At 39.3% G+C, this 23740-nt stretch overlaps 1 protein-coding gene across 4 annotated transcripts in view; it reads right to left on the bottom strand.

Moving 5' to 3' along the window:
- The window catches only part of LOC149554923 (beta-galactosidase 1-like), a 404510-nt gene that overhangs the window by 5661 nt on the left and 375109 nt on the right, over positions 1-23740 (bottom strand). For all 4 annotated transcript variants that reach the window (XM_089828928.1, XM_089828927.1, XM_089828926.1 and 1 more), the window contains 2 exons: positions 534-643; positions 148-255 (listed from right to left, as the gene is read on the bottom strand). In XM_089828928.1, coding sequence (XP_089685054.1) covers positions 148-255; positions 534-643 — 218 coding nt within the window. The remainder of the gene's footprint in view (positions 1-147; positions 256-533; positions 644-23740) is intronic.

The following is a 23740-nucleotide window of genomic DNA, read 5'->3' as shown; positions in this document are numbered from 1 at the left end:
GTCAAAGTAAGATATCCAATCTTTTTAATATTTTACTCCAATAGTCCTACAGATATACATTCAACTAGATATTCGCCATTTGATTGTATATTGTGAATTTTATTTGCTGAAGCTGCTTCTCATAGGCTCATAGGCATGCACACAAACCTGGTATGTCCACAATTCTCGTGAGTAGTCTCGAGCACCACCTTTAAAACCTTGGATCACAAAGCTGCTTATACCTGCTGTCTTTCGCTCAAAATATGATCCCGAATCCTTTCACATCAAAATACAGCCAATTCAGCAAGCATGTGAGTGCCTTCATGCATGCATATAAAATAAATATATGGCATATAGTGTGAAATAAATCATCTCACATTAACAAATTGAATGTTAACAAGAAAAACTCATAATTAATACTGAACTCAAAGTATACTATCCATTAGCATAGTCGAAATTATAATTTCAAATAAATATTCAGTAGAAGTGTCACCCTTGTAGGACATAATTACAAAGTCTTCACTGAGATCCTTAATTTAAGTTTCAAGCCTTACCGGCAATCCAATCATCACACTTAGCAAAGATATATAATTTTTGCCAGGTCTTAGAGAAATATGCAACTTGAGGGTGAAACCTGGGTTTGTTTTATTTCCAAATGCATTTCCTGCAATACGTAAGTTCATAAGCCTGTCATTAGCATTTAAAACTAACTATACGCAACAAAATATTAGATGAAAAAGATTAATAGACTACTACAACTTTGGCCTCCATGTTATCAATGAATTTGGCATTGATTGTCCTTGTGAAACATCATTTCTTATAGAGCATATCACACAAGCAACTTATAAGTAGCCATCATTCATCATGAACACCTTAAGTGAATAATTCCTGAACTTCTAATATTGTTTTTGATATATAAAATAAACAAAATCAAGGGTGATGACGCATACAGAACAAGCCAAGGAGGCTTACCAAAGAAACTAAAAGGAGCATGTTAACAACACATTAATAGAACACGAAGAAACAAAAGACAGAGTACATAGCACAAAGCAGGAGCCTTTCAAAGGAAAGGTCAAGCTCACTCTGCAAGAGAAGATGAGTGAGTTTGAAGAACAGTTCTTCCTACATGCTGAACAATTGTCTAGGTGACGCTATCCCTAGGATCCCCAATGAAAGAAAATTCATTGGGGCAGTTGAAAACACAACCAAAGTGTCAACAAGACCATGGACCAAAAATGGAGCAATTGGAGAGGAATGGTCCTTGTGGCCAGAGGGAGGTTGCACCTGAAGTAGCAGGAGTAGCAACTAGAGTGAAAACTATAGTAAGACCCAGATTAACAATGAAATGTGAGAAGTGTCAAAAAGACCATGGAGCAAAGATGGAGTAATAGGAGAGGAATGGTCCTCGTAGCCAAAGGGGGGTTGCACCTGAAGTAGCAGGAGTAACAACTGTGTGCATAAAATGTAGACACACTTATATAGACCATTATACTTGAGAATACCCATGATAAAGAGCATCTCAAGATGTGGCCTATAGCTTCCAATCTATGATGTGCAAGAGCTATGAGATTGTGGCTCTCAAATGAACTTAGTTTAAGCAACCCCTGCAAGGTGCACCATAGAGTGGAGGATTCAAAGAGGAAACACAATAATTCCAATATCCAAGAATCAAGAGAGTGCAATGCAAATGCAAGTAAACTAGAATGAGATGCAAGATTAAGCTAACAAGTATGAAGAGTTACAAGACCACCTAGTTAAGCTATGTGAGCTAAGCTATGCATCAAAGGAAACTAAGCTAAATGCAAGTGAGAGAATACAAGTGCAAGATGAGTGCAAAGTGAGTGCTCTAAGTGCTCCAAGTACTCCAAAAGCTCTAAAACAATCTGCAGCATAACAATAGTGTGAGAGTGCAAGAGATGAGAGATTGAGGAGAGAGTCTCCTTTTAAAGAGAAATAGATGGTAGAGAATAAGAGGAAAAATTAAAGGTGGAGAACGAGCCTTGAGTGATTCATGTGCACAAGAATCTCACTTAAGAACAATCAATGGTGGTGTTTAAAAGGTAAGAGATGTGTAAAGGAGAATAAAGATTCCACCCACCTTCAAAAGCACCTCATGCAAGACAAAATGCCTTTTATTTTATTTTTTAAAATAGGAATAATGCTTTTTATGTGCACACTTAGGATAAGAGGAACTTTGAGGATTCTATTTAGTTAAAAGGGGACAAGTTCTTTCAATTAAATAAAAGACTTAGGATAAAGTGGTCAAACCATAACTTATAATCAAATCAATAGTAAAGTGGTGATTTGATAAAAAATTAAGTGATAAATTATGCAAAATTGCTATAAAGGGGGCTCATAGTCTAGATGACCATTTTTAGGTGACTACATTTGTCCCTCTTTGACTAATGTGTGATTGATCTGGGAACACATTAAGTCAAAGAATGAAGATGTCAAGCTGATAAAGAGATTTGACTCTAAAAAATGAAGCACGGAGAGATAGATGATCTTGAATGCACAATGAATAAGTAGTGAGATTGAACATTAGGAGAGATAGTCAAGACCATAGTTAGAAAACTCAGACTCAGTAACAATCGCGAAGTCCCAAAAAGTTTATTTGGAAAAAAATTGGTCATTTAAAAAAAAAAAAACTGGGAACCTAAAAAACTGCTTAAATTTAATTTAAAATACCTTTTTTTTTTTGCAAAATTCAATGAGAAGATGCATGTAATGAGTTGATTAAAGAGAACACAAAAGAAGCAAGTAGAGTTAAGATATATATAAATTCATATTGGTACAAATGAAAACTGGTATTACAAAAATCAATTTTCTTTCCCTATATCACTGTTGGAAACATGTGGACAAGTTTTAATCAGGAAATCATGAGTTTTACATATAAACTCGGAAAGTAATCTGCTTTTTTTTGGGTGTAGATGGGTTTTTAAATTGGTGATTAGTTTTGCCACAAAATTGGCAATTTCCTACTAAACACAGATTAATCTGAGAGTGTGCCAACTATGGTCAAGACAATATCAATACTCGAGATGAGCACTAATATGTCCAAGCCAAAAGTGAGTAAATAAGCCAAGTCAAGACAAATCAGAACCTTAGATGAGTCCGAAGCATATAAATAGATGCAAGATTGCAAATATAGTATTCCTGCCCCCTCAAGATCAAAATCCAAATGAGGTAGAGGAGATCCAGGAAATGAGATAGATTCGATCAAATCCAAATAAAATAAGGTCCAAGATGACAAATAAGAGATTAAGAACAAAGGTAGACCACGAAGCAGGGAAGATATGCCCCAGTTCGACTAAGTTTGACTAGAAAGATAAAGCATAAGAATTAGGTCAAAGCGAGGAGAACAATGAGACAAAAGGAAATAGAATGAATAAGAGGAGTGGAAGAAAGTAGAAATAATGAAGTAAAGAAATGATGAATGCCTCAAAATATTGAAAGATTAAGCCTCAAAAGGATCAGTCAACTGCGTAGAAGAAAGAAGAATTTTAAAATGTGATTTTGACCTGCAAGATGAACCCAGATTCCAATTTCGATCTCAAAAATGGATCCAAGAAATCAAATTTAAGTAAGGGTGCAATTTTTGCAAAATTTTGACAGCTTCCAAAATTAGGTCAAAAATAGGTCAAAAGGGTATATAAGGGGCCCAAGGGGTCATTTTCAAACCATTTGTCTTATTTGATTTGTAGAGGTTAGAGCATAGAGAGAGAGAGAGAGAGAGAGAGAGAGAGAGAGAGAGAGATGGCAGAGATGAGGGTTCTCATTGAGAGACATTGATTTGAGCTCAATTGGCTACAAAACTAGCCCCAGTAAGTAATTGACATCTGAGCTCCGTTTTGAGTGATTTTGAGTATTTTTTAATGTTTTTTTGCATGATTAGGTAGTTTAGGTCAAAGTTTTGTACAATACTAGTAAAGCACCATACCAGTGTTTTGCAAAGGGTCGTATGATAGTTATCATCTATAAAAAGTGTCGTTTGAGTGTTATAGGGTCTATTGTATCAGCCATACCCATCAGTCATATGAGCTTGGATGAAGTACCGTATCAGGATAAAGTATTGTACTAGTGTTATAGAAACTATCGTACGATACTCATTCAACCAACAATGAAGTGTGTAGACACCTAAAATCCTTTAGAAAATAAAGTATTTTTATTTTCTGAAAAATCTCTGATGACATCATCATTTATTAATTAATTAATTAATTAATTTTATGCCATTAAATCCTTTTATCTTAATTAAAAATATTTAATTAAGGAATCCCTCCCAAAAATGTTTAAATCTTATTTAAACATTATTTTCTTATTTATTAATTATTTAACTAATAAATTGACCAAAAATCTCAAAAAAAATAATTAATTTATTTTTTGCCCAAAACTTGGCCAATTTCCTTAAGACCACTAACCTCTTCCAAAATCTTCTAATCCTTCTTTAATTTCGATTAAAGGCTAATCCCATCATTTCCTACCTCTAATCCCAACTCAAAATATTTAATTAAGATTAAATATTAATCCTCATGTTTATTAAAAATATTTTAATAAATATCTCCTCAACCCAAACCCTTAAAATAAATAAAACTTTATTTATTTCCTAAAAACCTTATTTATCCTCATCCTAAGAAGTTCTAGACTCTTCTAGAAAGTCTTCATCATCATCCAAAGCCTAGACTCTTCTAGAAGATGTCAATCCTTATCTTTAATCCTAATCCTAATCCCCTCCTAACCTTGTCACATTCCCTAAACATGGGTTAAGACTTGCTAACCCAAGCCAAAGTTAACAAATATCACCTACTTCTTCCATCCTCATTAAATGCCATCCACTTGCCCATCTCTAACATCCCTAATCTAATTTTAAGCCATCTCTAATCCTACTCTTAATCATTTGCACAATCCTAAACAAGCTTAAGACTTTCCTAAGCCAAGCCAAAGTCTATCCCCTCAAAATATCACAACCATAAAAACTTTATGAAGCCCACAAAGCTATAAATGACTCTTACAAGCCCATTCATTGCTCTTACAAGCCATTATGAGGGTCTTTATGAGCTTTGAGCCTCCTTTGTTGACCCCTCAACCCCTCTTGCTCTAACCAATGACTCTGTGACATGTTTCACTCCCTGATTGGCTGTAAGAAAGCACAATCCATGTGCTCTCCTTTCATTCAATCTAAACCTTCCATAAGCTTTTTTCCATCCTTGCATCCTAGCCCTTGATCCCTCAAACCCTTTGCCTATTTAAGGAATCCTCTTCCAAGCCATTTTAACACAATCTAGAAAATAAAGCCATAATGCCATTTTGAGAAGCCATTTTTACATCAAATCCATTCACCAAAATCTATCAAAAATCTTCCATTGAAGCCCATTTGAGCATTTGAGCATACTTACATAATCAAGCCATCTTAGCTATTAGACACACCTCTACATCAAGTGATCATCCTCATTGAGAGAGCCTATCCATGGCTCATATTCTCATTTGAGGACTTCACTTTGTCTCTCATGAAGTTATGTTAAATTAGTATGCAAATGCTTTTGATTGTTTTAATTTGGTGTTTCTAACATACTAAAGTAGCATATACATTTTTGCACGTCCGGTGGGACCCCGCATGGGTCATCTTCATTAGCTTTTTTAGTCAAATTTTGTATGTCATTTGCTGATTTTGGCTAATTTTGCTTGTTTTTGTGATTGGTAGGATTGTATAAATTGGTTTTGTAGGTCCACATGAGTATGAAGAAGACAAAAGAACTCATAGTCTATCTCATAGTGTTTGCAGATTTTTCAAGCTTATAGGTGGACGAAGCACTTGAAATTCTTCTTCTATTCCATCTACTTCTTCTTCTTCTTGAGGGATCTTGGCCTTTTTTTTAAAGAAGCAAAATCATACACACTTTTTTTTAAGTGCTTAAAATGAACCCCCAAATCATACTTAAATCCATTAAAAACTAAAAATTTGCAAAAATAAATAAATTTTTTAACAAGTGAAACTAAACCAATCCAATCATTTGCATCCTTACAACATCAAAGTTTTAGATGCATTCATGCAAAGTTAGGAACACTTCATTTTTGGGAATTTAAAAAGAACTTCAAGTTTCCATTTCAAAAGGTTCAAAATCAACACTAAGTGCACACTAAAAACTAAATCAAACTCAAAGCATCAATCAAGGATAAAATGAACCTCATTTGCAAATATTTTAAAGTTCTTTTAAAAATCTCATGAAAACTAAGAGTCCTAAATGGTTGCCAAAATTGTCCTAAAGAGCTTTGTTATTTGTTCCAAACAAATGTCTTGTTGCAAAATCTTGAATGTTTTTTAGGTTTTTCATGCATCAAAACAATCTAAGAATATCCTTTTTGGGCTTAAAACATGCAAACTAGAATACAAAATCTTGAATGAAAACCAAAGTCCAAAGAGTCATTTTTACTTTTGAGTCCAAAACAAATCTTGAATGATCTAAGGTTAAAACAAAACATTTCAAAGTTCTTAAAACAACACGCAAAATCTCAATCTTGAATGCTCAAAGGAAAAAACTTGAATGTTTAATCACTTGTCTTTGAATGCATGTTGCTAAAATCACTCTTGAGTGCCATGGATTAAAATCAATTTTTTTAATTTTTTATTAATGCATGATTAAAACAACAAATCCAATCTTGAATGCAAAAGGTCAATTAATCATTACAATATCTCACACTTCATCTTTTGGGGCATAAAATGAATCTATATTTTGAAAACTTTCTAAGTTATAAAAACAAATAAAGACACTTTGAGTGAATTTGTTGTTGGACTCACCCTCTTTAATCACCCATCATTCTAACCATTGGTTGCAATATCAGCGCCATATATGGGGATGCGTCTACCTAAGAAGGTGTTAAGTGCTCCACAAAAATCAAATTCCACTCACTTGAGTTTTTGTTAATTTTTCTAAGATAAAATTTTTTTTGAATGCACATTAGTCTCACTAACACTTCATTTGGGCATAAAAATTGAACAAATCTTGACGTGGAGGGCCTCCGGGCATGCGCTTGAAATTGAGCTTTACACCCATCTTTGTTTTGGGCTTAAAAAAAACTCACACTCAATCTTGAATGCCTTAAAAAAAATCAATCGATACTTGACGTGGAGGGCCTCCAGGCGCACGAGTTTACTTTTTGTTGACCCTAAATCTTCTTGGTGTATTTATTCTTTGATCACTTCTCTTTTGTTGGCACATTTCAAATTGGAATTGAACCTTTGCATCTTAAATCACGTGTGTTTTCAAAAGGTCTAGATCAGAAAACTTAAAGCATTAGTTGGAAAAAAACTCTGTCTTTTAGCCCAAGATCATCCAAGTCTTCTCTCCCCTTGTCATCTTTCGAGGCCATCTTGGGTGCATAAGATTAGGATCCAAAATCTTGTCTTAGCTTTTAGGAGGCCTGCTTGGGGATTTCATCACCCCTTGGGACAACCTCAACTCCAGCGTTCTGGCGGAGTATAAAGATCGGGAGGTGAATCCAAAGACACCTCTCTTGGGATCAAAATTCTGTCACTCGGGCTAAGCCTCAAGGAACTTTATACCCTTGAGAAGTGAAAGAGGAGAAGTGGGTAATTGCTCCTTTCGGCTGTGTGACATTGTTTTGGTTTCATCTATGGATTTGGGCCTCACGTACCTTGGGTATATCGAGGACTCCCTAGCTAAACCAACTGTCAGCCTTGTAGACAACTAACTAGGATGTTAATGTGTTTGAAGTGACTGATCGAAATATTTGTAGAATATACACACTCCTTGGCGCACATATCACATTCTGAGAATCAAAAACTTCTATCTGGTTGTTCCTATCTATTGCTTGATCTTTTACTTGTTGAATGAATGTTTGCCAAACTTGGTCAATCCTAGCTTAGGGCACACTTAGCGTAGTCACTGCCTGTTTCAGAAGTTGAACAAGTTGAAGCAAAAAAACCACGATCTCTCAAAGCCAAATAGATTCAGGAATTTATGTCAGAACAACCCAAACACGAACAGAAGTTTCACAAAGCCAAATTCAAGCCCTCTCAGGCATACCAAGAAATTTCAGCCAAGAGAAAGGAAGTAACACCAAGCCCTCGAATTGCCAAACTCCACAAAGCAGAAGATAAAGTGGCCGACGAAACCTGTCAGGACGCCTGGTTAGATCGCACTATCAGATTTAGCAAGCATCTAGGAGTTAACCCTGCTTATGTCCTACCAATTAGGCTCGATTTCTATGATTAGGCCCCCTTGTTTTTCCACATCTTCTTGCATAAGTTTCACTTTATAGTCGTCTTTGTAGGAAAGCCAACCATTCTAGGTTATCCCTTTAAATCATTTTAGCTCATCCATCTCATCTAGGTCTTTGCCTTAGAATCAAACCAATCCCCTCAAACCTAACTAGCATCCCAAAAAGCCTAATTTTCACATCCAAGCCTTCAAAATTGTTGTCACCTTGCCAAAGGTTTTCCATTCCTACCATCTTGCAAATCCACCAGCCTCACCGAGGTTATCCCTCTGACAGAGCTTTGTCTAGGGTAATCTAGCTTTGTCACTTGTTATCCCTCATCACCTTGAGCCAAAGGTTGGGATCCACAAGTGGTCAATCTCGTGTTTTTCCTAAAGGATCATTAGTCTATCCTTAAAGTTGACACAATCACCACCAAACTTGCACATAGGAAAGCAGACCTTTCATGCTTTGGCAACATATCTTTGAAGTTAGAATCCCCAACCCAATCCTCTTTAGGTTTGTCATATAGCTTTGCCTCAACCTAAGAAATCATTTACATAGAAAAGCCTTCCCCCTTTGCATCCATTAGCATTGTTGCATCTCATCCCTAGGAACATTTTCATGCCACTTGTTACTCGCTTAGCCAAGAAGAAGAAAGAAACAATGGAACCCTATCATTTGGATCAAACAGCATCGCTCCCCTTGAGCACTCAACCATCCTTTAGCCCAGAGAACACTATACCATCACCTATTGACATTGAAGCTTTCATGAACCAACCAGGAAATGCAGTATTGGTGAACGCTATTATAGACAAGAACAAAGAAACAATCATGGCTAACTTTCGAACGGACAATATAGGAGCATTCGACTTTGGAAGACCTCCTCCCTTATCAGATCCATCTCACTCGTTGTTTGGACAACTACCACTCCCAATAGGCTCTTATGATTCAGATTATCCTCAATATGTGCCAAAAGAAGAGCCTCAAGCCAATCCTTATGATCCAATAGACCCAAACATACCAGTCTCCACTCAAGTTGAAATCTCCCTTCCGCAAGCCAATCCAGCCACCACCACTCCACCATTGGTCCATACCACTCCATCCCAAACCCCCTTCTCCCAAAACACCTCATCATTCACCCCCTTCACTATTGCTATTGTTGCTCTCCAACCCAACCTTCCAAATCCACCCATCTCCCAAATTAGTGCTAGCATCTTTGACCAACCTCAGCAATATACAACTGGGATGCCACCCATGGGGCCAAGTAATCAACCTTTCATCACCCCCAGCTTGTTTACCTCAACTCAGAGCACAATTCCATCATTTCCACTAGGTCCTTGGAGCTCAGTGCCATCAGCCACAAATCCACAAGCTACTGCCCTCACTCCACAAAGCTATCAAACCCCACAAGCTACTACCAATGTTCGGCCAAGCTCTCAAGTGACCCAAGCTCCTGCCACCACTCTACCAAGCTATCAAACCCCATTAGTTCCATTTCCAAGCTTTCAATTCCCACCACCTCCACCACCAACTAATCCATTACCTCCTATTACTAACTATTTTTCTATGCCACTTCTAGGATGAAATCGACCACCACCCACCACCAATTACTTGGCCTCTTTTGCCATGCAGATACCTTCCCAAATGGGGGCACAACCCACATATATTGGTCAAACTCCTCAAATCCAAAGTCAAGTTCCACAAGCTCTCTGATCCTTTCCCCAAGCTTCGCAACCATCTTATACCTTACCTCCACAAAGCAATCCATTTATCCCACAGCCAGCTTATGTTCCTCAATCCCAACCTCAAATCCAATATCAACAGCAAGCCTCACAACACATGCAGCAATATGTGCCACCTCCACCTTAGCAACCCATCATCCACCATTCAGTTGCCCAAGCCATGTACAATCCCTACCAGCCTATACCTCAAAACCATCCATATTCCATTGCCCCATCTAGCACATACCTGCCTCAGGGCACTTCTACATTGGGGGCACCCCAGCCATCACCCATTAATTCAGAATGGGAAGCCATGAAGATAGTTTTGAAGAACATCTAGGAGGGAAATGATCCAAAAACCTTCAAGTTTGAGAATGTGTGTCCTTACCCATTTGACAGAGCCATTACCATGACACCATTTCCCAAACACTTTGAGACACCCAAGTTTGACAAATTCAGAGGAAAAGGAGACCCTGTCACACATATCAAAGAATTTTACATGCATTGCCAAGAAGTGGCATATGGTGACATCTTCCTCTTGCGTCTATTTCCCAAAAGCTTGGCTGGACCAGCTCTTGAATGGTTTTATAGAATCCCATATGGCAGAATTAAAAACTTTGCTGAATTGTCTGAGGCATTTGTAGCCCAATATGCCCATCTTGTCGAAACAGAACTATCAGTAGTTGATCTTGTCCACACTAAGCAAAAAGGTGGAGAAAGCCTTCTCGAATATTTGCAAAGATGGAAAACCCTTACCACCCGCATATCTTGCACCTTGCCAGAGCGCCATTTGGAGAAAATGTTTATTGATAATGCCCATCCTAGCTTGGCTCACCACATGACCATGAACTGTTTGCAGACCTACAAAGATATCAAAGAGAAAGGAATGATCCTTGAGCAAGGACTCATTAAAGACGGTGTGGTCAAGATTTACAAGGAAGCCAACCAAAATCAAACACATTCAAATGACAAGTCTAAGTATTGGAACAAAAACAAGCACGTTGCAATAGATGGGGTTACTGATACGAGACATGTGAATATTGTTGGTCCTTCCCAAAATCAGTCCAACCCACCATATCAATCAAACAATCAACAAGCTATCAACTACCAATAGCAGAATCACCAAAGCTATCAAAGCCACAATCCAAGACCCAACTTTCAAGGGTCTAGCAATCAAGCTAATGCCATCAATGTAGCTGCAGGACCAAAGCCTAAGTTCCAACCTGCACCTAGAAACTATACACCCCTTGGTGAGCCATTGGATGTCATTTTTGAGAAATTGACTAAAGAAAACCTCATCAAATTTCCTCCTACCCAGCAAATTGACCCAGGCCAATCTAAAGCTGCATGGTACAAAGACAATGAGTACTGCAAATTTCATAGGGTAAAAGGTCACACCACCCTCAGATGCATGAAACTGAAAGATTATGTGCAGGACCTCATTGATCGGAAAGAAATCACCGTTGGTGCCCAAACCTCTCCCAATGCAGGCTTACAGATCTATCCAAATGCTTTTCCTCCTCACAACAACCAAGATCCTGGAAAAACACCTATCCAAACCAACAACAACAATACCAACAACCGTCAGCCAAACCAACAGCATGGGAAGAACAATGACCACACTTCATCCTACATAGACTATGGTAGCCTCATTGGTTGTATATTTGAAAAAGAGCCTTTTGTCAATGTTATCAATATCCAAGGCCCAAACAATGAGTGTGCAGTCACCACTAGAAGAGCGTGATTGAACATCGCAGCCCCATTAGTCCCATCTGCACTATCAACCCCAGCAGTATCATTAGCTCCGTCCAAAAGCCAATACAATATCTTGGAACACCTTGGGAACATGCCAACCCAAATCTCCATTTTAGACCACCTTCGTACTAGTCCTGTGTACAAAAACATCCTTGACAATGCTCTCATAGAATCCCGTGTCCCTTCAAATATCAACGCTACTGATTTTCGTAATCTTGTTGGACACCTATCCTCCTCATGTGCCCTATCATTCAAACCCACCGACATACCCGTGGTCGAGTTAGATCACACCCTTCCGCTTCGCATAGCCATCATGGTATCCAATTTTGCCATAAAAAGAGTAATGATAGATAATGGATCAGCCTTGAATATTTGCACCCTAAAATTCATAAAACAAGCTGGGTATACTAAGGCAGATATCATTAGTGAGGTTATCACCATCAAAGCTTATGACAACTTGGAAAGAACCACAGAAGGAACTATTTTTCCGCCAATCAAGGTTGGTCCAGTCATCCAAGAAACACTCTGCCATGTTATTGATCTAAACCTACCATTTAACATCTTCCTCGGTCGCCCATGGATTCATGCCATTAAAGCCGTTCCATCCACTTACCATCAGTGCGTCAAATTTTTGCATCAGGGCACTGAGGTAACCATCCATGCCGATCCAGAACCCTTTGCTTACTGCAATGCGGTTGAAGCTTCATATACAAACCATTGCCCTAGAATTGATATCGACACAGCCATCGCCAACTCATCCCACACTTGTAATGACCCAGAAACCATCCTCGCCTCCACCTTGTCTACCGTGAAGATCAATAACAAAGGCTGTGGAGAGTATAGTCTGTCAGACGCATTTGCTATCGGGGCACTCCCACTTGATCCACATGCCCATGGACGACCGACATATCAAAAAGCTAAGGAGATTCCACCTCGATACAAACAGTTTGGCCCAACAACCTTTGTATCCTCGAAAATCCCTCTTCATGAGGAGCTCACTCCAGATGTCAACAATTAGTTACATAAGGATGCACCTCCAAGAAGTCAAGCACGCATTGATCACTTCAGCGAGAAGTATCCCCAAGAACATAAGCTCATCACTAACAAATGGAACTATCAAGGTGGTGGTTTAGGACCAGAAGAAAGAGGAATGTAGTGCCCCATCGACACACACAAGTGGGAATCGAAGTCAGGTCTTGGCTTTGGCATACCCACAACTGGGGGCACCAATGAGAATGGTCACGCTTTTTCAAACATTCACCACGACCTTGTCGAAATCGAAGACATTCTTGAGGAAGTTGAAAAGAGAGCCTACGACGATATCCCAGACCAAATCTTTCTCGCAGACTCTGTTCTCTAAGAACTATCCATCCATTTCATTGACCTACCACTCGCCCATCCACAACTCATAGATTGGGACCAACCAAGCGTCATACACATTGATGAGTTCACATCAGAGGAAGCGCTTCTGAGATTCATGGGAGCCGAAACTCCTCAAAAGCAAAGAAAGCCAAATTCTGCCTCTATCTATAAGCTAGATCCTAAGGGGTATTTTGGAGAAAATCCCCAACTTAGTTTCGATACACCCAAAACTAGAACTAAGGTGAATCCGGGACTAGCTAAGGCAGCGAAGAGAACCCCTCAGCAAGAAAATCCAAAGTCACAAGCAGAACATGAGGATTTAGCATTGCCTCCTCAAGATAATCGATCAGAGGTGTCTTCTATTCTAATTGAGGATACTAGAGAAGTCAACATCGGTTTTTCAAAGATCCCCAGACTTGTTCACATTGCTGCATCCCTATCACAAGACCAAGCTGACCTCCTCTTTGAGGTCTTAAGAGAGAACATTGGCTGATTTGCATGGTCATATCAGGACATGCTAGGACTTGATCCAAAGCTTGTAGTTCATCATCTTGCAGTCGATCCAAAGATCAAGCCCGTCAGACAAAAGCTTAGAAAAATGCACCCCAAGGTGGCATTACTGGTCAAAGCTGAATTAGAAAGAATGTTAGCTGCTAAAGTTATCCGACCTATCAACTACTCAGAGTGGATCTCCAACATGGTCCCCATCACTAAGCCTTTCGGTGACATCAGAATCTGCACTGATTTCAGAGATCTTAACAAAGCTTGTCCAAAAGATGATTTTCCCTTACCCAACATAGATATGATTGTAGACCTTACAGCTGGACATGAAATTCTATCCCTCATGGATGGATTTTTTGAGTATAATCAAATCAAGATTGCAGAAGAGGATCAGCATAAGACAACATTCACTACCCCTTGGGGAACCTTTTGCTACAACATGATGCCTTTTCGCCTAAAGAATGCTGGGGCTACCTATCAAAGAGCTATGACAGCCATTTTCCATGATCTTATCCATAGCATTTTGGAGGATTATGTGGATGATATCTTGGTTAAATCTCACACCTTCATGGATCATCTTGCTGACCTGGAGAAAGTCTTTGATAGGTTAGCCAAATATCATCTCATGCTGAATCCCAAGAAATGTGTCTTTGAGGTCACATCTGGCAAGCTTCTAGGCTTTATAGTTTCTAAACGAGGTATAGAGATCGACCCCAAGAAGGTCAAGGCTATCTTAGACATGCCTCCTCCCTAGACACTGTGACAGCTTCGCACTCTTTAGGGAAAGCTTCAATCCGTTCGACGCTTCATCTCCCAGCTTGCAGATAAGTGTACACCATTTGCACATTTACTAAAGAAGGATGAAAACTTCAAGTGGGATCCTTTATGTCAATGTAGCTTTGATCATCTCAAGCAGTATCTCATCAATCCCCCTATCTTGGTTCCACTAGTTCTTGGTCGTCCCTTGATCTTGTACATATCAGCAACGCCTATTGCTCTAGGGGCACTTCTAGCACAACTCGATGACTACGACAGAGAAAGAGCCATCTACTACATCAGTAGAACCCTAGTTGGTTATGAACTCAATTATACTCCTATAGAAAAAGCTTGTTTGGCAGTTGTTTTCTCAACTCAAAAGCTTCGCCACTACATGCTAAGTCATACCGTCCAGCTAGTATCCAAAATTGATCCTCTCAAGTATATGCTCTCTAGAACAGCACTTACAAGCTGTTTGGCCAAATGGGTTATGCTTCTTAGCGAATTTGACATCCAGTATGTGGACAGAAAGGCAATCAAAGGGCAAGCTATAGCAGATCACTTAGCTGATGCGCCTCTAGTAGATACATATCCTTTGATCACAGAATTTTTAGATGAGCATATCTGTCTAATTGAAGAACAACCCCCATGGAAACTTTATTTTGATGGCTCATATACATCTCATGGATCAGGGGAAAGAATATTGTTGGTCACACCTCAAGGAGATTACATTCCAAAAGCCTTCAAGCTACAATTCCCTAGCACCAACAATATAGCTAAATATGAGGCTCTCATAGCAGGATTAAAGATAGCTGCAGAATGGAACATCACTGAGTTACAAATCTTTGGTGATTCTCAGCTTATCATCAAGCAAGCCCTAAATGAATATCAAACCAAAGATGAAAAGCTATTACCCTACAAAGAGCTAGTTGATTAGCTAACCCAACATTTTACAAAGCTTCAGTTTACACAAGTACCTCGAATGCAGAACAAAGCAGTAGACGCTATGGCTACTATCGGCTCGCTCTTGGAAATTCCCCAAGCGGTTACGCAGTATGAGTTTTTAGTCGAGTAGCTCCTCACACCTGCCTATGCGAATGATGACTCAAACCATGTTTGTATCTTGGTTGGTCCCCAATCCCCTTGGTACCATGAGATTCACGCTTACCTTAAAGATGGTATCATCTCCCCTCACCTCACACGTACCCAATGCCAAAATCTCATCCGAAAATCATCCCACTATGTTATCATAGCCAATACCCTATATCATCGGGGTTATCATGATACTCTCTCTCGATGTTTAGATGAAAATGAGGCCGCAATGGCGTTAAAAGTACACTCCGGACTTTGCGGTGCCCACATGAGTGGTATTGTCCTCGCGCGACAAATCCTTAGAGCAGGCTACTATTGGCCTACCATTGAAGAAGAATCTTGTGACTTTGTCAGAAAGTGTCTACCATGTCAGCAGCACGCAAATCTTGTGCATGCTCCAGCACAGGACCTACAACCTATTGCACCACCTTGGCCTTTCGCTTGTTGGGGCCTTGATTTAGTTGGAACTATCACAACTCTCTCATCTGATGGACATAAATGGATAATAATAGCTACAGACTATTTCACTAAATGGGTGGAAGCAGTCCCCCTAGTCTCAACTACAGGAGTTCAGGTCTCCAAGTTCATCTTGTACCACATTGTTTGCCTCTTTGGCATCCCATCCACCATCTTCACCAACCACGGAGGTAACTTTGAAAATATCAACATGGAAGAATTATGCACTTCCCTCTGCATCCATCACCGCTTTTCTAGCCCATATTTCCCACAAGGTAACGGCCAGACAGAGGCAACTAACAAAACCCTCAAAATTCTAAAAAAAGTTGTCAATGATTCCGGCCGCGATTGGCACCTACAAATAAATCCAGCCCTATGGGCCTATCGAACTTCCTTCCATACATCCACAGGCACAACTCCATACTCCTTAGTCTATGGTGCCGAAGCAGTACTACCCATAGAGGTTGAACTTCCCTCCTTGCGCATATCTTTGCAAGAGCAAATATCAGGTGAAGAATACAGAGTAGTTCGACTCACTCAGCTAGATCTCTTAGACGAGAAGCGAAAAGCAACCTATGATCATCTCACAGTCTATCAAACTTGTCTGAAAAGGAATTTCAACAAGAAGGTGCTCCCACGACACTTTTAGCCGGGCGACATGGTCTTCAAAGAAAATATTAAAGTCCAAGCCGATCGAGAAAAGAAAGGCAAGTTTGAACCTACATGGCTTGGTCCTTATGTTGTCACTACCTCCTTTGGCTCTAAAGCCTATCAACTAACTACACTGGAAGGAGAACTCTTGAATGATTCTACTAACATCATTCATCTCAAGAAGTTCTATGCTTGAAGATCCTTGGTATACCCAACTTTTGAAAAATACAAAAAAATAGTAAAGAGAAATAAGCGTCCAATGGTGAAAACTTTGCAATTCAAGTGCCTTGGATAGGTACCTTGGTGAAAACCTGGTAATTCAGGCGCCTTGTGTACTAAGACTAATCCATTATCTATCACTATCCTATCCCTCATCCATTCACCCACTATCCCATAAAACACCTGCTTGTTCCTTTGGTGTTCCAACCAAATATGCAAAATCTAATGAAGCTTGTAAATACCTCTTGTACAACTTGTAAATCTTGTATCATCCCTTGTATCATAGCTTGTATATCCAAATCTTGTCCAAAGCTTGTACCATATTCCAGCTTGTATTATATACCAAAGCTTGTATCCTATCACATTCAAACAAAGAACCCCATTTTCACTTAAGTTTTTTGCAAACTATCTACCTATCCACCTATCAACTATTACAAACATCCCACCCTTCACAAACATTTCCATCTCACAAAAACCACAACATGAACAACCTTGTACATTTGTAACATGTCTTGGTCCGTCAGCTTGTACATCCTCTTTAGCTTAGTACCATTGTATCAATCCAGCTTTCGTGTCAGTTCATCCTTGATCAGCATCTTGCACACATCGCACAAATCTTGGTTAGCTATTCCAATGCATCTTTTAGCTAGATCTCTTGTCACGAAAGTGTTATCCTTCTCAGTTTAGCTTGCCAAGTTCATCACTCATCCAAATCCACCAGCTTAGGTGCTCTCTGATAGATCCCTATAGGATATAGCTCCGATAGATCCCTATAGGATATAGCTTTCCTCATGTCTGATCTTGGTCCGTTAGTACGTCGTCCTACCTATCTCATTGGCAAATGGTTCTCTTTTGGATTTTCACTTTCTTTTGATTTGGAATCTTCCCTTTTGGGTCTTGAAGTATCTTTTCCAAGCAATCTTTTTGTTCTTTCCTCAAGGTTGCCACGATCTTCCATATCATGGTATACTGTGAATGGGGCAATCTGAGCGTAAGGTTTTGATCAGGTCTTTTGTTTGTTTTTCTTTTCTTGTTGTGGGTTACCCAGTGTCAATTCCACGTTGCTTCCTCTGGGATTCATGTGTGCTACTGGGGCAATCCTTGTGTGTTTGTTTCGAGTAAGTTCGTTAGTCCTCTGGATGGTTGGTGACACAGCCTTGATGTTCTTGGTAACTTTGGAAATTAACGAACAGTCCTATAGCAAATCTAGTGCTCAACTACATAGTCGTACTTCTCTTTGAAGTATCCCCCTGCTCAAAAAGCTTCAATGGATTCCCTTCATCTCCATTATCCCCCATCCATATCCAGCATCTGTCTCTCCTACCCCAGCTTATGCATCAGTATCTCTTTGAATCAATCTTCACTTTTAGCTTTAGGGATCCGCAATCCTAGTCTTAGGGATCCACCAATCCAATCAATCCACCAAGCCTCATCTTTCAAGATCCACAATCCTAGTCCTAGGGATCTCCAAAACCCATCTTCCGCCAATCTGACTCTTTGAAATCCTGTTGCCTCAGCTTTATCTCATCCCATCATCCCTTCCCTTATCCTGGATTCCTTTTTATAGCGCTTTGCTCCTTCATCCTCCCCCTAATCTTGAAAGTCTTAAGCTTATTTACTCTTGTGCCTCTGATTTTCCCCTTTATCATTCTCCCATAGTGAGAGTTTGAGCTAACTAAACCTCTTCTCTTAAGCCACTCTTCGTCCTCTCACCCGCCAAGATTCTTGTACTTTTCAAAAAGCCGTCGAGCCTCGCTTTCTCTCCCCGCCACCGTCTTGAGGGGGCATCTTCTAGTCCATTCTCTCCTCTTCTGCTCTAGCCTTGGGCATCTTATTTTCTTATCTTTGATGCTATGCCACTTGCGGCATCACATTAAAGAGGGGCAAAATGTAGACACCTAAAATCCTTTAGAAAATTAAGTATTTTTATTTTTTGAAAAATTCTTGATGACATCATCATTTATTAATTAATTTATTTTTATGCCATTAAATCCCTTTATCTTAATTAAAAATATTTAATTAAAGAATCCCTCCCAAAAATGTTTAAATCTTATTTAAACATTATTTCCTTATTTATTTATTATATAATTAATAAATTGACCAAAAATCCCAAAAAAAATAATTAATTTATTTTTTGCCCAAAACTTGGCCAATTTCCTTAAGACCACTAACCTCTTCCAAAATCTTCTAATTCTTCTTTAATTTCGATTAAAGGCTAATCCCATCATTTCCTACCCCTAATCCCAACTCAAAATATTTAATTAAGATTAAATATTAATCCTCATGTTTATTAAAAATATTTTAATAAATATCTCCTCAACCCAAACCCTTGAAATAAATAAAACTTTATTTATTTCCTAAAAACCTTATTTATCCTCATTCTAGGAAGTTCTAGACTCTTTTAAAAAGTCTTCATCATCATTCAAAGCCTAGACTCTTCTAGAAGATGTCAATCCTTATCTTTAATCCTAATCGTAATCCCCTCCTAACCTTGTCACATTCCCTAAATAGCGGTTAAGACTTGCTAACCCAAGCCAAAGTTAACAAATATCTCCTCCTTCACCCACCCTCATTAAATGCCATCCACTTGCCCATCTCTAACATCCCTAATCTAATTTTAAGCCATCTCTAATCCTACCCTTAATAATTTGCACAATCCTAAACAAGCTTAAGACTTTCCTAAGCCAAGCCAAAGTCTATCCCCTCAAAATATCCCAACCATAAAACTTTATGAAGCCCACAAAGCCATAAATGACTCTCACAAGCCCATTCATTGCTCTTGCAAGCCATTATGAGGGTCATTATGAGCTTTGAGCCTCCTTTGTTAACCCCTCAACCCCTCTTGCTCTAACCAATGACTCTGTGACATGTGTAACTTCTTGATTGGCTATAAGGAAGCACAATCCATGTGCTCTCCTCTTATTCAATCTAAACTTTCTATAAGCTTTTTCCCATCCTTGCATCCTAGCCCTTGATCCCTCAAGCCCTTTGCCTATTTAAAGAATCCTCTCCCAAGCCATTTTAACACAATCTAAAAAGTAAAACCATAATGCTATTTTGAAAAGCCATTTTTACATCAAATCCATTCACCAAAATCTATCAAAAATCTTCCATTGAAGCCCATTTGAGCATTTGAGCATACATACATAATCAAGTCATCTTAGCTATTAGACACACCTCTACATCAAGTGATCATCCTCATTGAGAGAGCCTATCCATGACTCATATTCTCATTTGAGGACTTCACTTTGTCTCTCATGAAGTTATGTTAAATTAGTATGCAAATGCTTTTGATTGTTTTAATTTGGTGTTTCTAACATACTAAAGTAGCATATACAAAGTGTACTTCAGATTTTCGTCATTTTGCATTATTCTGACTTAATTGATCGCTCTTGTAGTTGAGGTGATGTTCTTAGTTTCATTTTGATTCTCATATGATAGGTACTGATACATTTACATGTGTGTGTGATGCAGGAAACATTTCCAAACTTGTTTATCGGGGCTCCTGAGGTTGTTGGGTTGAGACTCATGCCCCGCCTAGATCCCACATAGAGGGCTAAATTTAGAGACATGGGATTTGGTGAGTTACTGCAATTTCCTCATATTTGGGCAAACCATGGTCTCTTCATAGCCCTAGCTGATCAAGGCACAACGAGCATAATACCTTCCATCTGCTAATAGGTGAGGCCACCATCACACTTAAGGATGTGTATAAGATCCTTCGGATCCCATATGTTCGAGAGCCTGTGAGTATTGTTGATCAATTTTTAATTATCATGTATACTTTAGTCTCGGTGATATCAATGTTGATGTGAAAAAACTTGTGTTGTAGGTATACTCTGAATAGTCTTTTGAGGAGGGCAGAGCTGCATTACGAGTAGTGTTCCAAGATGATACGATCCTAGACAAATACATATTATCGGAGTAGATGATAGAGCGATATAGGAAGGACTATTCGGTGACTTGCATAGTATGCCCTCTAATAGGACAAGGCTTGATTACTAAAAGAAGTCAGAGGGGATTCCCATATGGATGGGGATGATTGGTTATGGAATTAGTGGATTCACCATGATGGATGATTGGGGGTCCCACCCTCTTGACAGACATGTTCCGTGAGTTGCACAATGTTGTCTATAGGAGGGAGAAGAGTTGGGCTTGTGGTGCCATTCTGGCATAGGTATAGGGTTGGGATCACATCGTTGTGGTGTGACCTAGGGTCCAGCCGAGAGAGAGGGGGAGACCCTTCATATATAGATACTCAGGGTTCATAGCACAGTCGCATAGTGGAGACACACCATACTACTAGCGGCTATTAGATGATGTAGCAGCTTTCGAGTGGAGACCTTATGTTAACTACAAGGATTGGGTAGAGGTGAGAAGGGAGTTGTATTACATGTTTTGCAACTTGCCTCTACTAGGGAGGCACCTAGGAGCAGTACATTGATTCGTCATCAAAAGAGTATGGCGATAATTTGGGAGGAGACAGTGGGTGACAACTGAGATGACCACCTATGTGAGGTATCGGAATGAGGAGGGTCAAGGTTGGTTACCCATGCTGAGTTACACAACATGTTTGCATGAGGCACAACATCTATAACCAATAGCTTGGGATCTACTACTGGGGGTGACAGATGTAATATTCTCGTACAGTTTCAGTAATGTTACCGAAAGTTTCAAAGATGCTCCTAAACGGTTTCGGTAATGTTCCCAAAAGTTTCAGAGATGCTCCTGAAAGGTTTCAGTAATGTTCCCGAAAGTTTCAAAGATGCTCCCGAAAGGTTTTTGCTCTAATACCACTGTGATGTTCCTTTCCAGTAATACCTTAGAAAATCAAATTCTTCTAGTCCCGATAGTAAAAAACGTGTCCGTATAGTTGCTGGTGAATGATAGGAGTTGTGTAGTGATCATATACAAGGTCATACAGTAGCCAATAGAAAGGTCGTATGGTAAGTTAGTGTAGGTCATATGGTGGCACAATGGGGACACAAGACAGTTGTACAACCAGTGGTGTGAGCTAAACGGTTGCTAAGGCGATCCATACGGTGGTGAAGCAGTCTGCACGGATGAAGAAACCAAGTCGTATGGTGATGTTGCAAGCTAACGGTGGATAGGCAGTCATGGGAGAAAGGCCGTACAGTAAGGTGATGATACATTATTGTGAGTTGTGCTAAGCTACGGTGATAGATGGTGTGTGGATAGAAGGGGAATGTGAAGTTCTACAACCAAAAGTTATAAACCCAAATTCATGAAACAAATCCAAACAAGAATGAAGATTGAATGCATCTGATCCTTCAATTTATATTTCCACAAGATGGTGCTTCGATTTGCCAAATTTGAGCGAAGTATTACATGCAATAGAATACAGTGAGGGTTGAATCCCACCGAAACCAAACAAGCCAAGTAGAGAAGATCTTTCACTTCCGAAATGGTGAACAATAGAGAATCCTAACAGGAATTCATAGTACAAAAAAATATAATCCAAATTGCATACCTACGACTACCTACAAGTTGTTTTAAATACTTGTCAAGAAAACTTTCCAAGGGTATACAAAGATAGTCGGTGGCTACACTTACCTACGGAAGCAAAATTAGAATGGGTCCAAGAAATTTTTAAATCAATCGACCTATTAACAAAGATTTGATAAATACTCTATTTGATGATGGGGATATTACAATAGATGCTTAGTAACTTATATGGGGTAGATGAGGGCACATCCCTTCCCTAGATTCACTACACCAAACATAGTGCAAAGATGAGGGAGATGATAAGGGTGATGGAGGGGATGGAGGGAGAGGAGGCAGAGGACAAGATGGGCCTAGCAGTTCCAGGAGCCAGGCTCCATCTAGAAGTTGCGCATGGCGAGAGAAGAGGAGGAGAGACTGATCAAGCAGCCTTGAGTAGAGAGAGAGAGGGACAGGGGCCAAAGGAAGGAGCAGTTGGCACTAGTAGGAGGATATGATGAGAGGGATCAGAGGATTAGAGTGCGGGAGGAAGAGCTCCAGTAGACACGTACTACCATCATCGTGTGGAACCAATAGCTCATAGATGAGCATTCTCGCAACAAGGAGTACAAGAGGGAGAGAGTTACTGCAAGGCGAGAGGTAGAGCGTCATGGTGCGAGAGCTGCCTATTACTACACAACATATAGGGCTGTAGTGCCTCTAGGATAGGGACTCCAAGACTACTTAGAGCAAGTAGGGAGATCAGAGGGAGCAGTACCACCACCATATAGGATCTAGGCTCCTCCACAGCCACATCAAACACAAGAGGGAGGGAGCCAAACATGGGATTTAGCTAGGGCTCTATAGTTTTGACATACTTGATGAATCACCTGAGATAGTGATCCAGATTTTGTACTCATGTTATATAGACACTTAATATTTCACCATTTATATGAGATATTGGATTCGAGTTTTGGCATTGTGTACTTGTCTATTTTCATGCTCATGTGATGGATAAATGTATGTTTTGGCATTTATTGTGTATGTTGGCATGTGATGTTGATATGATATGCTCATTTCCATGTATGCTCATTTCCACTTAATGCACATGTTGATATGTATATGCTCTTAAATGTATTGATATCTCTCTCATATGTCTAGCTCTATGTTAAGATATGGACTCATGATTTGAAAATTTAGCTCTCGCATAGATTATATATGATGATAGAATTAACCCCTTGTGATGACAGGAAAAGAAAAGAAGTGATGAGATGACAAGATCAAAAGAAGATGAAGACATGATCGAGAAGAATCAAGTGAAGATGAACACAGTTGACCGACACATCCATGAAAGATAAAGAAGACTCTCTCGACACACAAATGTAACCTATATTAGAATGAAACCTATAATGCAAGCTATTATGCAAAGGTGCAATTGCAAGGGTTATATAAGTAGGTCCTTGTTTTTATCATTGAGTCTTATTAAGGACATCAAAAGATCATACAAACATCATTAGTATGAACTATGAGGATATGAATATGATCTATATTAGATAGGGATGTGGAAACCCAACCTATGCATTAAAGAC

This window comes from Cupressus sempervirens, chromosome 5, assembly GCF_028749045.1.
Source record: "Cupressus sempervirens isolate cs-2001-9-10 chromosome 5, ASM2874904v1, whole genome shotgun sequence".
In the NCBI taxonomy this organism is placed as follows: domain Eukaryota; kingdom Viridiplantae; phylum Streptophyta; class Pinopsida; order Cupressales; family Cupressaceae; genus Cupressus; species Cupressus sempervirens.
This window is presented reverse-complemented; position numbering and strand designations above follow the sequence as displayed.